Genomic DNA, 15112 nt, shown 5'->3' with positions numbered 1-15112 from the left:
TGTAGGATGAACCGATATAAGAAATCGTAGCAGTTTCAGTGGGTTTGCTTAACAAGAGTTTATCTTAATTAGCATTATATCTATTGTAATTACTGCATTTTGTTTTGTTTTTATTGTTGGTTTTTATTAAATGTCTGCAGCAATATGGTGATGCTCATAACAAAGTTCCTGTCAAGGACAATAAAGTTTAACCAGTACTACTTTGCCTTTAAAACCTCTAAGATAAAAGCGTTGACTGACATGACTCTTCAACAATCACACGTGAGTTTTACAGTATTAAAGTGATCTGAACAACAGCAATGATTAGCTGTGATCGTCTGCCTGTGGACTACAGCTGTGTGTGTGTGTGTGTGTGTATTACTGCTGTTTTTACAGTCTGTGATGTACAGAGTGTTTGTGTTGGGTTCAGTGCAGTGCTGACTGCAGATGTACCCTAGTGAGGGACCTTAGACTCTCGCATTCTCCAGAGAGTGTGGAGGAGGACGCTGATATTTCCAGTTTCGCAATGAAAGTTCTTTATAGTTCACAGCGTTTCATGACATATTTCATCTGTGCGGCGTCTGCTTGCGACATTTCTCTTTCCATATTCCCATTCTTTGGGGTTGTGTGTGTCAGAATGGGGGCTTTGTTTCGCTCCTCGACTCATTTTTCCACTGAGTTTATTAACTTCAGTCAGAGTCTGTTTCCCAGCAGTTCATGCGTCAGTCCTCAGAACTGTTTATTTCTAGACGTGCTTTCAGAGCTGGAGCAAGAAATGCAACTGACTCAGTGAGAAATGAAATATTATAATCAATAAAAAGTGTAGATCAGAACGAAAGAACAGCCTAGAGTTATAACACCACACTTCAGTCACTTCTGTTCATCATCTGCAGCTGCTGGTCATTTCCTTTATTATCCCTCTGTGTGTGTGTGTGTGTGTGTGTGTGTGTGTGCGTGTGTGTGAGAGAGAGAGAGAGAGAGAGCGAGAGAGGGAGGGACAGGGAGAGAAACAGATTCACTTAACTCAGCATCCTGAATGGGGCTCTTATGAATGAATAAATTTAGGAAATGCCTTTGCTTCCAGGAAATGCCTTCGGAGCTTTCGAGAAGGCTAGTGTAGCAGCTCTGACATCATTAAATAGTCATGCATGCATGTTATTTTAATGAGTTATTAAGACATCTCGTCAATTGAGAGACAGCGCTTCCCCACCATTGATGAGTTGTTACGGCAATCTGTAATATAGGTGTATTACAGTAAGGAAAGTGTTTTACAGTAAGGAAGTGTATTACAGTAAGCTAGGGGTAATACAGTAAGGAAAGTGTATTACAGTAAGTGAAAAGCGAAGGGTAATATGGTAAGGAAGTATATTAAGGTAAGCGAAGGGTAATATGGCAAGGAAGTATATTACGGTAAGCAAAAGGGAATACGGTAAGGAAGTATATTACGGTAAGCGAAAGGGAATACGGTAAGGAAGTATATTACGGTAAGCGAAGGGTAATATGGTAGGGAAGTGCATTATGGTAAGCGAAGGATAATACGGTAAGGAAGAGTACTACATTAAGCGAAGAGGAATACGGTAAAGTATATTACGGTAAGCGAAGGGTAATACGGTAGGGAAGTGCATTATGGTAAGCGAAGGATAATACGGTAAGGAAGAGTATTACGGTAAGCGAAGGGTAATACGGTAGGGAAGTGCATTATGTTAATTGAAGGATAATATGGTAAGGAAGAGTATTACGGTAAGCGAAGGGTAATACGGTAAGGAAGAGTACTACATTAAGCGAAGGGTAATACGGTAAAGTATATTACGGTAAGCAAGGGTAATATGGTAGGGAAGTGCATTATGGTTAGCGAAGGATATTACGGTAAGGAAGTGCATTACGGTAAGCAAAGGGTAATACAGTAAGGAAGTGCACTATGGTAGACGAAGGGTAATACGGTAAGAAAGTATAATACGGTAAGCGAAGGGTAATACGGTAAGGAAAGTGTTTTATGGCAAGCGAAGGGTAATACGGTAAGGAAGTGCATTACGGTAAGGGAAGGGTAATATTGTAAGAAAGTGCACTATGGTAGGCGAAGGGGATAACGGTAAGAAAGTGCATTACAGTAAGTGAAGGGTAATACGGTAAGGAAGTGTTTTACAGTAAGCAAAGGGTATTACGGTAAGGAAGTGTATTACGGTAAGCGAAGGGCAGTACAGTAAGCTATGTGTATTATGGTAAGGGAAGTGTGTTATGATAAGAAAAATCTATTAAGGTAAGAAAGTGAATTAAGTTCAGAAAAGTGTATTACGGTAAGGGAAGCCTAGTGTGCGTCCTAGATGAGTTACAGGACTCGTGGGTCTCCTAGAAGAAAGTGTACATCGCAAGTAAAAATAAAGAGGTGTACAATACTGGTGTGACAATTAATTATTTCTTTTAAAATTAATTATTTCTTTCCGAGTCGTGATGCTGAGGTGGACAATTTGTTATCGGTTCAGTAAAAGGTCATAACAGGTTATATGCTGATGTCAGTGATCTCATATGTGCCATGTTGCGGTAGCTTACTACGGTGAGGGAGGCGAGCGTGAGTAATTAAAACACTAACTACTTTAAAAGCTGACGACTGTGGGTGTCAATAGCCCAGTGGATAGTGTGGTGGTGTAAAGCACAGAGCTGTTCAGAGTTTGATTCCTGCCTGTCCCCCCAATAATAACAAAAATAATAAAAAAGCACGATTCACTGCTAGTACAGTCGCCTCACAACAAGAAGGTCACTTTCTCAAGTCCCGGCTGGGTCAGTTGGCGTTTCTGTGTGGAGTTTGCATGTTCTCCCCGTGTTGGCGTGGGTTTCCTCCGGGTGCTCCGGTTTCCCCCACAGTCCAAACACATGCGCTATAGGGGAACTGATCAACTAAATTGACTGCAGTGTATAAGTGTGTGTGAGTGTGTGTGTGTGTGTGTGAGAGAGAGAATGAGTGTGTATGGTTATTTCTCAGCACTGGGTTGCAGCCGTGTAAAACATATGCTGGATAAGTTGCCGGTTCATTCCGCTGTGGTGACATCTAATGAATAAAGGGACAAAGCATTGCTCTCTCGCATCTTTCTTCAAGCATAACAGATGGTAGTGCACCACTCAGAACAGCCAATGACACGCTGATGTTGTTGTTATTTTATAGTTAATTATTGATTGCATTTAAAAGGATAGTTGTGTTATTACTTATTCATATTTATGCTGTTTATCATTTTGTGCCTACTTCAATTCTTGAAGATGCACTGTATTCTTGATGACATGCATCTGGATTGAAGTGAACACGTTGATGGAGTTTTTTATTAAAAGCAGACGCTCTGTTATTTCTTTTAATCTATATTATGGTCATATATATATATATATATATATTCATAGCAGAGTAAAAGGTGAAAATCATCAAAAGTGCTGTCCGTGTTTTTTTAAAGCTTGAAATACTCAATAATTGAGTGCATTACATTATTTAAGAGTATTCGAGGTTTAGTTGTTATCTGCCAGATTGCACTGCTGTCTAGCACAGTGTGTCCTGTCATTTCCAGCTCAGAGTCGTACACCGCCTGACCGTAAGCGTTCGCCTTTAATAGAGGCGTGTTTCTCATAAGGTCGCGCTTGAATGGGAAACGCTCTCTGCTTTTGTTCAGGGGTTGAAAATATTGAGTTTTTCTTGCAGGGCTCTTTTGGGAATATGGGCTTCATTAATTCTGCGCTCTGTGATGGTGAAAACATCCTGCTTTGGCTTCCAGATTGTGCTGGATTCCTTCATCTAACAGCCTAATTAAATAAAGCACCAGGATCCTCTCATCACTGCATTACTTAGAGTTGTTTAGGGCCATATTTTGTAATAATTTTCAGTGAGTAGTTAGATTCATACACCTTACCACATTATATCTCGTTGATGAATCCTGGGAATTAATCAAATCTCCACTCAAATAATAAAATCACATTTTATTAACAAAATAAATCCAATGAAAAGGGTGAAATAAACAGATACAAGAACAAAACATAATCCTTGACCTCATTTTCCATTAATGAGCCTCACAGAAATCTGTTAAGCACACTGCTGGTCTGTGAGATCAGCCTTTTATACAGCATTCATGCTCATAATGCTTGACTACAACTATATTACTGTTAAACAGCAGTGCTGATTAAACCATATCAATGATATAACTCTGCTAAAGCAGTGTTTCCCAACCCTGTTCCTGAAGGCACACCACATTTCAACCTCTCCCTAATCAAACACATCCTTCATCAGAACATCATCAGACTCCAAAACCTGAAGATAATGCCTCAGATAAGGCAGAGCTCGGTTGTAACGAGTGCTTATTTGAGTTACTGTTGCCTTTCTATCAGCTGGAACCAGTCTGGCCATTCTCCTCTGACCATCAACAAGGCATTTGCGCCCACAGAACTGCCGCTCACTGGATATCTCCTCTTTGTCAGAACATTCTCTGTAAAGCCTAGAGATGGTTGTGCGTGAAAATCCCAGTAGATCAGCAGTTTCTGAAATACTCAGAGCAGCCCGTCTGGCAGCAACAACCATGCCACGATCAAAGTCTCTTAAATCCCCTTTCTTCCCCATTCTGATGCTCGCTTTTAATTCGTTTTGTATTTTGAAACAGTGAAGCAGTCACTTATTGGTGTGCTTTTGATTTATTTATATGTACATTGTACATATCTCACTGTGATTCACACCCAGCACATCACTGTATTTGTGTGTTGAGCGTTTTCTCTCAGCTATTGATCATACGATATTAATGTTCATAATTAGAGAATCCTTTATATATAAACCAGAACCTGATGAGTGTTTCTGGATCTGAATGGAGATTAGCATGTTTTATCATACAGAATCACTTGAAATCTAAAGCTGATTTTATCGTGTGTGTGTGTGTGTGTGTGTGTGTGTGTTTGTGATAGAGAGATTTTCAGGAAACAGATATCAGAGTCCTGTAATGTAAAGTGACAGTCCTAGATGGTTTGTAATGTAATAATCCTCCTGCTCCGCAGATCCCTTTATCTGTGTTCTCTAATGTCCAAATCAATCGTTTTAACCTTTTCTTTCTCATCTGTGTTATTTGTAATCATGTTTTTTCTCATGCACTCTTATCAGTCTTGAGTGTTTTTTTTAAATGATGCCAAGTAAAATTTATGTGAAAAATATCTGTGTGTGTGTGCATGCTTTCATAAGTTCTGTGCTTTATTTTTGATCCCCTCTTTAGTTTTAGTTTTAGTTACACCTGACACACTTCATCACTTGAGCAGTCCCTGAACATCTTTTAAGTGACGTGAAAAGGAATGTTAAAATTGCAGTGGTAAACGCTTCACTGACCCAACTTTTTTTTAAATGTGTTGCAAATACCAAAACTGGATTTACATGTTAATTTAAATAAAAACAAAATAAAAATCATGAGGAACACATTAAATTTGGGTTTTCCATACTGCCCGATCTTTTTCTTGAGGCTGTACTTATATTTCATATGTCTTTTATTCTTGTTTATGTAAAGCACTTACAATTTCCATTGTGTATGAAACGGGCCATATACAGTAAATAACCTTGCCTTTCCTTCCCCTATGTGGTGCAGGATTGATCCAGACGCGAGCCTGTCCCCCAGACGTCCTTCAGTCTGTGTGTGTGTCTGGAGTCGGGGCTGTTTTCATGTTTGCTCCAGAATGCCTCCAGTGCAGAGTCAGCCTGCAGGCAGAAGAGGACAGAAGCGCACTCATCTTCATCTGCTGCTCCTCTTCCTCAGCGCGGCACAAACCCATGCATACATTCAGATCCCACACGACTGTGAGTAAAACACCACGCACACTCATTCCACATGCCTCCGACTAAACGTGTGGTTTCTGTTGCTGAACGCCGTCTCATGCACTAAACACAGCTTTGCAAGTCATTTCCACAAACAAATCATCATTCATCAGTTACTAAATACTAACATGAACAGATGAAGTCAAAATTATTAGCCCTTATTTTGCAAATGCTGTTTCTCATATTGAGGAATTGTTCTCAGTGTTTCCTCTAATGTTTGTTCTTCTGGAGAAAGTCTTATTAGTTTTATTTGAGCTAGAATAAAAGCAGTGTTTAATAGTGTTAAAGTCATGTTAAGGTCAATATTATTCACCCCTTCAGCAATATTAGTGTTGGATTGTCTCCAGAACAAACCACTGTTATACAATGACTTGCCTAATTACCCTAACTTTACCCTAATTACCCTAGTGAAGCCTTTACTCCTGTGTTTAAACTGTTGATGTCGACGGTACACTTTTCTATTGTTATCCAGTGTAAACACACTAGACGGACGTGCATAAGGAGTTTATAAGTAGTTAAGAATGGATTAATGATGATGAGCCCCTCTAAGTAAAGTCATGATATAATCATACACAAACATATCATGAGTTCATGATAAAATTAAGCATAAAATAATGCTGTTATTAAAACTTTTTTTAAGTTTAGTGGCGAATTTGTACGAGTTCAGTCGTACGAAATTGTACGATTTTAAAAAGAAGGCGTGGCACCTAACCCCACCCCTAAACCCAACCATCATTGGGGGATGAGCAAATCGTACTAAATTGTACGAATTAGATTATACGAATTGGCCACTAAATCAAAAGTTACGAGTTGCCGTGAGATTGTTAAACTCGTGTTAAAGTAAGTTCATGATTAGCATATGCTTCAACTCATTATTGGTCCATAATAATGTTTAGTTAACACATTAACACATCATTATTCATGTACTGTTATTGTAAAGTGTAACCTAAGACCTTTTAATAGCACAAAAAGAAACCCCCGTTTGTGATATCAAGCATCAGAACGGACTGAGCTAGATATAACTGGCAGCGAATGACAGCACAGGTTTTGACTTGCCGTGGATCAATAATGTGGATTGAATGCTGTATCAGATCTCTGTCTAACCCTGCTTTCCTTCTGTCTCTTTAATCTGCTTTCTCCTGCTGCTCTGCCAGACACATATAACAAGCGTAAGTACATCAGTGTCTCTGTTAATATCTTGACTACCAGAAGTTCACATCAGTCCTTTCTAGAGGACGATTGTAAACCTGAATATCTCCTATGTACTGCATGCTACAGAATTAACTCTTTCATTCTCTGAGGAGGACATTTAGGACTTTTAAATGCTAATAAATGTATAGGGATGGCGCAAAGAGCTTAGAATGACAAAGAGTCGACACTCAATTGAACGTTCCATTGCAACAGCAGCGCCCAGCAGCAGCCCCGGATTCTGCCATTTCGGAGTGAAAGCGATCAGCTGTCCATTGAATCTCATTGCTGTCGCGATGGCAAGCAGCTGCTTTGTTTTTTATTTATTTATTTTAAAAGCGCATTAAAGCTGAGATACAACCTGAAAGACGACAATACAACACTTACCATCATAATCCTCAGCACTTCAATAGTTTATTTTACAGACTTATAATATGCTGTTGTTCTATTGGAGTTTTCATTTCTAAAATGGCCTCTGCGCCATCTAGTGGCTGTTTCCCAATTTACACTAGAGTGTCGCCTCTGGGTGATTCTATGCTCTTTGGATGGGGTCATTTGTCCACTAGGACAATTTTGTGGAAAGAAGAAAAATGTGTGGCTAATAATATCCATTTAATCAAATGCTGTTGTTTATTTTGAAGAACATTTTCATATTTTTTTTACTTAATGTAACACGATTAAAGCATATAAAAAGAAATGTCCCCCCTTAGTGGACATCTGTGGTTATTACAACCATCTTTTAAATGGCAATCACCAAGACTGACTTCCAGCTTCTAGAAAAGAAATCAATTAAGTTCCTCTAATTCAAATCGTTCCAACTCAAGTTGTACTAAATGCAAGATATCTCTGTTTCAACGAAGGGGAATTGCTTTTTTGAAATATCATCAGAAATAAGGGCTAAAATAGCCCAGAAAGAGCAAAATTTCAAAGATGCTCACAGTACACTAATAATAATGCGATAGTGTCAGTCATAATTCCAAAGTTGACTTTAGTATTTTCTTTGTAATTTCAATAATTTTAAGTATTTCAGGCCTGTGGCCAGCCTATTAAGTGTTTTTTTTTTTAAGTGGACCTTTTTGCAGTTATTCCAGGTTCAAATGCTGCATTTTAGTGACATAATTAAATAAAATACTTCTTACAATTTTGTCAAAATGCTTATCATAGTATTTTGTGTTTACAAAAATGTATATTTATTTAAAAATATAAGTTATTACAGTTTTATATATAATGTAATGAGATTAGAATTTTAGAAACATGAAAAATTGAATTCTAATTTATTATCATCCATTTTAAAACAAACAAACAAACAACAACAAACAATTGGGAATCTGTTAAAGCTTGTTTTAAATGAAAAACTAGTCTCTAGGCAAATACCAAACTGTCCAGCTCATTTCCTCAGTCTGAATTTGTCCACTTAAATAAAAAAAAAAACCTTCTTTTATTGGTTATTCTTCTTAAAGCCTTCATTCTGTTGGTTATTTTCAAAATTTATGATGGAATACTGTCAAAAATGGGACAATTGAGCTCATATAGGGGCCAAATCTGTCAGAAGAGGGGTGGCTCCAGAACTTCCCCTGGCTACGGGCTGAGTCCACAATATTTTTTTCCTCTAACAAATTTTTCTAGTATGCTCATTGCCTTTAAAGCAAGTGGAGAAATTAAAAATAAAAGCAATTGGAAAATATTTATTTGCAACAGACTTATTCTGAAAGCATAGCCCTTTATACATATATAATACTATTAAAAACACTGTCCGTTGGAGGAGGGTTGGGATATCGGTTGGTCAGTCAGTCAACAATGGCCTCTGGTGGATTTACACAAGAGCAGGCTTGAATAGCACTCGCGAAAACAAAAACTGCAAACAAAAAAATTTCTTTTAGGACGCATTTGGCGCACTCCAGAAATGTATGTAAGGGTTTGTAATCAGAATGAGCCCGAGTTGTTTATTTGCTTGGTAACCAGGAGGTTAAAGTAATAAATACTTTGCAAACGTTTTATGTACACCTATGAATAACAGTGGGACATTAGTATAAGACAAAATAAGGTTTGTGTGATATTTCTGTCTCTTCCCCCAGTAAAACAGGCTCCAGAGTTCACGACTCAGCCCGTGTCTCACACCGCTTTCTCCCTGGATGATGTTAATCTGGCCTGTGAAGCCAGCGGAGACCCATCGCCCAGGTCAGTCTTTAGCAGAGCTGCTTATTATCATTATTATTTAGATCATTACACTGCCAACAGCACAGAGCTTCAGCGAGTCTCAGGTATCAAAAAGACACCAATGGCCAAACTTCACCTGGAATCAATACTGGTAATGCACTGCATGTATTAAAGTTCTCTTTTCCTTCATAATATCTCCGACATACATGACAGCAGTGATGACTGGCTAGATAACTGGCTAAACGTATGTGATGTGAAAGAAAACCTCTCTGCATGTTCTAGTATATTCTCTCGCTACGTCTGAACAAGGGTGCCCAAACTCTATCCAGGAGGGCCGGTGTCCTGCATAGTTTAGTTCCAACACCAATCAGACAAAGCAGAACCAGCTAATCAAGCTCTTTCTAGGTATACTTGAAACTTCCAGGCAGGTGTGTTGAAGGAAGTTGGAGCTTAAATATGCAGTTTGAGTTTGGACACCCCTGATTTAGAGCCTGTGCGCCGGACTGCAGACAGTCCAACTGATTAGGTAAATCAAGGAAAAAACAGAAACATGTCAACAGTCTTGTGTCAAGCATTTGTACAGACTAACCTCCCATCGAGAATTTGTATAGTGTTAGTAGATTGTCAAGTAAGGGTACGTAGAACAAACTGACATGCAGAGTTACTTGTCATATAAGATGTCACCAAACTTTTCCCTCATCTTTAAAATGGACGTTATATTTTTCTCACTGACAGTTTTCGCTGGGTCAAAGATGGAAAGCAGTTTGGGGAGGTTCTGTCAGAGTCTGGAACTCTGACACCGCATCCAACAATGGACCTGCACTTCTATCAGGGCACATATCGCTGCTATGCTGCAAACGAGCTGGGAACCGCCGTCTCTAACCTGGTGCATCTGACCACAGAGCGTGAGTTTGTCCTCAAACACTGCGTCTCAGTTACTGTGTTTGGAATAATATTGTGCTCTTAATAACAGTTACAGTTTCAACAACACACAATTTGCTTTACTGTGCATTAAATGCAACATTATTCACAGGAAATGTGGATGACCTGCTAGGTCAGGTTTAAGTTTCAAGAGTTCCAGTCTATACATACGGTTTTTCTTAATGACCATACATTTCCATCCAAAACCAACAATTCAGATAGACCAGAAAGAGTTCATTGACTGCATTTAAATATTTAATTGTGTATCTTTAAATTTGTCAGGAAAACTAAAGCATAAAAGGTGTGAATGTATGTGTTTTGACATTACTTTGATCCTTACCTTTTTAATTCCTCTTAATTCCTCGACACAGTTCTTCAAACAGATAGCCATTTCAATTCTTCTGCTTTCTACCCCCTTTTTAACAATGGATTTACCAGCAGTTGCTCTGATAATTGTCTTGACAAATGAACTAATATGAAAGACTGAGCCTGTCATCACCCTGGAGCTGAAGCCCACAAGAGGTCTGACCTGAGTCTTCTACACGGTTCGACACTGTGGGCGTTTCATGGAGTCTTAGGGCTTGGTTTGGAACCGCACTTACACTCCAGCCACCAAGAGTGAGTTGCTGATGTTGTTTGCAAATTTATTTGGAAAAAAGTGTTTGTACTAGGAAAATTATCTATTTCATCCATCCTCTGCTGGTTCCTACATTTTAGCTAGTTCCTCCAGCCCTGAATTTCTTTTATCTACAATAGTTCACCCACCCCCTGAATCTCCTGCATCTCCTCTGGTTTCTCCAGATCTGAATATCATTCATCTTCTCCGAATCCTCGAGACCTTTAACTCCTGCATCTCCCCTGTTTACTTCAGATGTGAATCTCCTACATTTTATCTGGTTTCTCCAGCCCTAACATCCTGCATCTCCTCTGGTTGCTCCAGACCTGAATCTTCTGCATCTCCTTTGGTTTAGACCTCAATATCCTGCATCTTCCCTGGTTGTTCCAGCTCTGAATCTCCTTCATCTCATCTAGTTCCTATAGACCTGAATCTCTTGCATCTCCTCTGGTTCATCCAGCCTTGAATCTCCTGCATCTCATCTGGTTTTTCTAGACCTGAATCTCCTTCATCACATCCAGTTCCTCTAGACCCAAGTCTCCTGTATCTCTTCCGATTCCCCTAGACCTGAATCTCCTGCATCTACTCTGGTTGTTCCAGCTCTGAATCTCCTTCATCTCATCTGGTTCCTCTTGACCTGAATCTCCTGCATCTCCTCTGGTTTCTCCAGACCTGAATCTCCTGTATCTTATCTGGATCCTCCAGACCCAAATCTCCTGCATCTCATCTGGTTCCCCCAGACCTGAATCTTCTTCATGTCCTCTGGTTCCTCTAGGCCTGAATCTCCTGCCTCTCCTCTGGTTTCTCTAGACCTGAATGTCCTGCAACTCATTTGGTTCCTCTAGACCGGAATCTCCTGCATATCCTCTAGTTCCCTTTGCCCTGAATCTCCTGTATATTATCTGGTTCCTCCAGCCCTGAATCTCCTCTGGTTCATCTAGACCTCAATATCCTGCATCTACTCTGTTTTTTTCCAGCTCTGAATATCCTTCATCTTCTCTGGTTTCTACAGCCCTGAATCTCCTGCATCTCATCTGGTTCCTCTAATGCTAAATCTCCTGCATCTCATCTTGTTCCTCCAGACCTGAATCTTCTTTATGTCCCCTGGTTCCTCTCTACCAGAATTGCTTGCATCTCCTTTGGTCCCTCCAGTTCTGAATCTACTGCATCTCTTCTGGTTTCTCTAGCTCTAAGTCTCCTGCATCTCCTCTGGCTCCTCTAGCCCTGAATCTCCTGCATCTCCTCTGGTTCCACTATACCTGAATCTCTTGCATCTCCTCTGGTTCTTCCAGCCCTGAATCTCCTGCACCTCTTCTGGTTCCTCTAGACCCGAATCCCCTGCATCTCCACTGGTTCCCCTAGACATGTATCTCCTGCATCTCTTCTGGTCCTCTAACCCTGAATCTGCTGCATCTCTTCTGGTTCCTCTAGACCAGAGTCTTCTGCAAAATAAACATTGGTCTCTGTAGTTTGATTAGTGACAGATTCCTGTACTTAATTTTTTGCTGACGTTGTGACATGACCTGCTGCACTAATCTAAACACTAATACATGAGTGAATAGTGAAAAGACTGTATGCATTTCATTGAAACAAAGGGCTGTACATGTGTTTTGTTTAGATGTGCTTCTCCATTTAAACGATGGAAATGGTAAAAGCATTGACAAAGTCTGTCAGGATGTGAGCACTAGATTATCTCTGTCAAACCCAGTGCAGTATAAAACAATGTGAACTATCAATAGCAGTCATGCACACTCTTTCTTTGGAGTTAGCTCAAGACAACAAAAAGATAAACCAACCGAGTGTATTAACGTCCTTATAGCATCATGTCTTATAGTAACATTTGCGTGACAATGCAATTTTGCACAATGATGCAAGGATGCTGTTGTTGTCTGATTGTGTTGCCTTGACCATCATAATTTACAAACTGTTGTAGTCGTGATGCTGGATTGTGATGATGAGCTGAGCTGAATAATCAGCTGACACTGTATTAACAGATTGTTCTGGTCGGTATAAAAGACAGTTGTGCTTATTCCTTTTTACAGCCGTCCCAAGCTTGGCCAAAGTGAAGAAGCAAAAACGAAGAGCGTATGAGGTGGGGGAAAGTGCAGTCCTCCGCTGTAACCCTCCCAAGAGTTCTGTCACCCCGAAAATACATTGGATGGACATGCGTAAATCCTCTGTTCAATCTAAATCACAATTATCCCACACAACATTAGAACTTGTATAACTGAATGCTTGTCCTCTCTCTCTCCCTCAGAGTTTCACCACATTCCTCTGAATGAGCGAGTGACCATAAGCCGGGATGGAAATCTATATTTTGCCAATCTTATAGCCAACGACAGCAGAGACGACTACACCTGTAATGCGCACTACATCAACGCCAGCATCATCCTGCCTAAAGAGCCCATGTCCATCTACGTCACTCCCTGTGTGTAACTTTCTCAACTGTATTTGTGTAATTAGACTCAGAAATGTAAAGTAAAATGGCTTTTCAGGAATATTTTTAATGCTGTAAAATGATGACACAAAAAAAGCAATTAATGGACAAAGTTGTTTGTGTGCAGCCTCACATCTTTTACCCACTACACAAGAATGACTGGATATATTTAGTGCGAAAAGGTATAGGCTAGTATTTCAAAAACTTTCTTCATTATAATTCAGCAGAAAAGCAATGTGGAGGACTCAGAATGGTTTCATTAACACTCTTCAAGAGTAATCATCTCTGCTATTAAAATTTAAGTTGTGAGTGCCACCTATCAGAATTGACAAATGCCTTGTTGATGAGGCCAGAGGAGAATGGCCAGACTGGTTCCAGCTGATAGAAAGGCAACAGTAACTCAAATAAGCACTCGTTACAACCGAGCTCTGCAGAAGAGCATCTCTGAACACACAACACGGCCAACCTTGAGGCGGATGGGCTACAGCAGCAGAAGAGCACACCGGGTGCCGCTCCTGTCAGCTAAGAACAGGAAACTGAGGCTACAATTCACACAGACTCACCAAAACTGGACAATAGAAGATTGGAGAAACGTTGCTGCTCTGATGAGTCTCCATTTCTGCTGACACATTCGGATGCTCGGCTCACAATTTGGCCTCAACAACATGAAAGCATGGATCCATCCTGAAAATGACTCTTGTGTACATTTGTTTATGTTTTTATGCAGTAGTAATGGGGATTCATTTGTGTTCCTCTAATATGTTTTTTTACAGCAAACTCTGTGGTGAAGAATCGACGGGCGAAGCTGCACCACCCAGCCGGAGCCCGCAGCTCATACCTGGTGCTGAGGGGTCAAACACTGACCCTGGAGTGTATCCCAGAAGGCCTGTAAGTGTGTCTTATGTACAAACCAGAATATCTGCACACACTATTGTGTAGTTTACCTGTGATATATATGTAATTACATGCATGCATGATCGCTATTTAAAATAAATAACTTGAGCGTGCTAAAGACATGTGATTGGCTCCTAAAGCAGTCAAGGGTGTTGGCAGGGCAAGTCTATGGTTGTATGGAGTGTATGTTGGGGACATCTTGCAGAATTAAGAAACAACCCACAGACACATTAAAAGTAGTCCGATCCTACGGGAAACCCACAGACTGTTACAGATTGCTTTAGCACCACCTGCTGGCCGGTGTTATGATGTATTGCGTTTAAATTAATCATTTGATATCATGCACTTACTGTGTACATACATGTTTTTAACATGATACCCACATAGATACCCACATAGCAAAATATCTCTGGCCCACACAATCAGCTTTTGCTTGGCCCACATGCTACAGTGAATTACGGTACATGACTGGACAAAGTCTGGCTTCCGGGCTAAGCCTCTGGGCCAAGCCTCAGCCAAGTTAATAACCTGAGCCTGAACTGGGACAGATATGTTGGTGTGGCACGACTGCAATTAAATTTATAAACTCATGAATCATTGCCCTTTAGGCTTGCTATGGCCGTGCTTTTTCTCGAAGCGACCTGGTTGGTAGAATTTATTTATTTGAGAATGTATTTTAAAATGGGGGGTCCATACTTATGGGGCCCATATGCTTTAATAACATCTGGGCCAAATAGCACATTTTACTTCTGGCCCAAGTATTGTGTGCCACCTTAAAGATGGTGCTAAACCAGGGCTATGTTTGGCCCACATGCTGTATGCCAGTGTCGGATAGCTGCCCGCTGTGCCAGATTTATGCCAAATCTGGGCCAGAATTCTTTGCTACCCAAGTGCATTTATGTTCTGCTTACTATAATTACAGGGATATACATCTTAACCCAGGTGTGTCCACACTTGGTCCTGGAGGGCCGGTGTCTTGGAGAGTTTAGCTCCAACCCTAATCAAACAAACCTGAACAAGCTAATCAAGCTCTTACTAGGTGTACTAGAAACTTCCAGGCAGGTGTGTTGAAGCAAGTTGGAGCTAAGATCAGCAGGACACCGGCCCT

The 15112-nt window shown here is 40.3% G+C and overlaps 1 protein-coding gene across 5 annotated transcripts in view; it reads left to right on the top strand.

Moving 5' to 3' along the window:
• The window catches only part of l1camb (L1 cell adhesion molecule, paralog b), a 46593-nt gene that overhangs the window by 5782 nt on the left and 25699 nt on the right, over positions 1–15112 (top strand). For 2 of the 5 annotated variants that reach the window (XR_012398221.1, XM_068216667.2), the window contains exons 2-7: positions 5565–5773; positions 9055–9157; positions 9872–10041; positions 12716–12841; positions 12931–13101; positions 13884–13998. Coding sequence is in view for 4 of the 5 variants with exons in the window: in XM_068216667.2 (XP_068072768.1) it covers positions 5653–5773; positions 9055–9157; positions 9872–10041; positions 12716–12841; positions 12931–13101; positions 13884–13998 (806 nt within the window). In the remaining variant the exon portion in view is untranslated. 5 annotated transcript variants of the gene reach the window in all.

The sequence above is a fragment of the Danio rerio genome, chromosome 23, assembly GCF_049306965.1.
Source record: "Danio rerio strain Tuebingen ecotype United States chromosome 23, GRCz12tu, whole genome shotgun sequence".
Taxonomy (NCBI): domain Eukaryota; kingdom Metazoa; phylum Chordata; class Actinopteri; order Cypriniformes; family Danionidae; genus Danio; species Danio rerio.
Note: the sequence above shows the minus strand (reverse complement) of the source record. Positions and strands in the feature narration are given on the sequence as shown.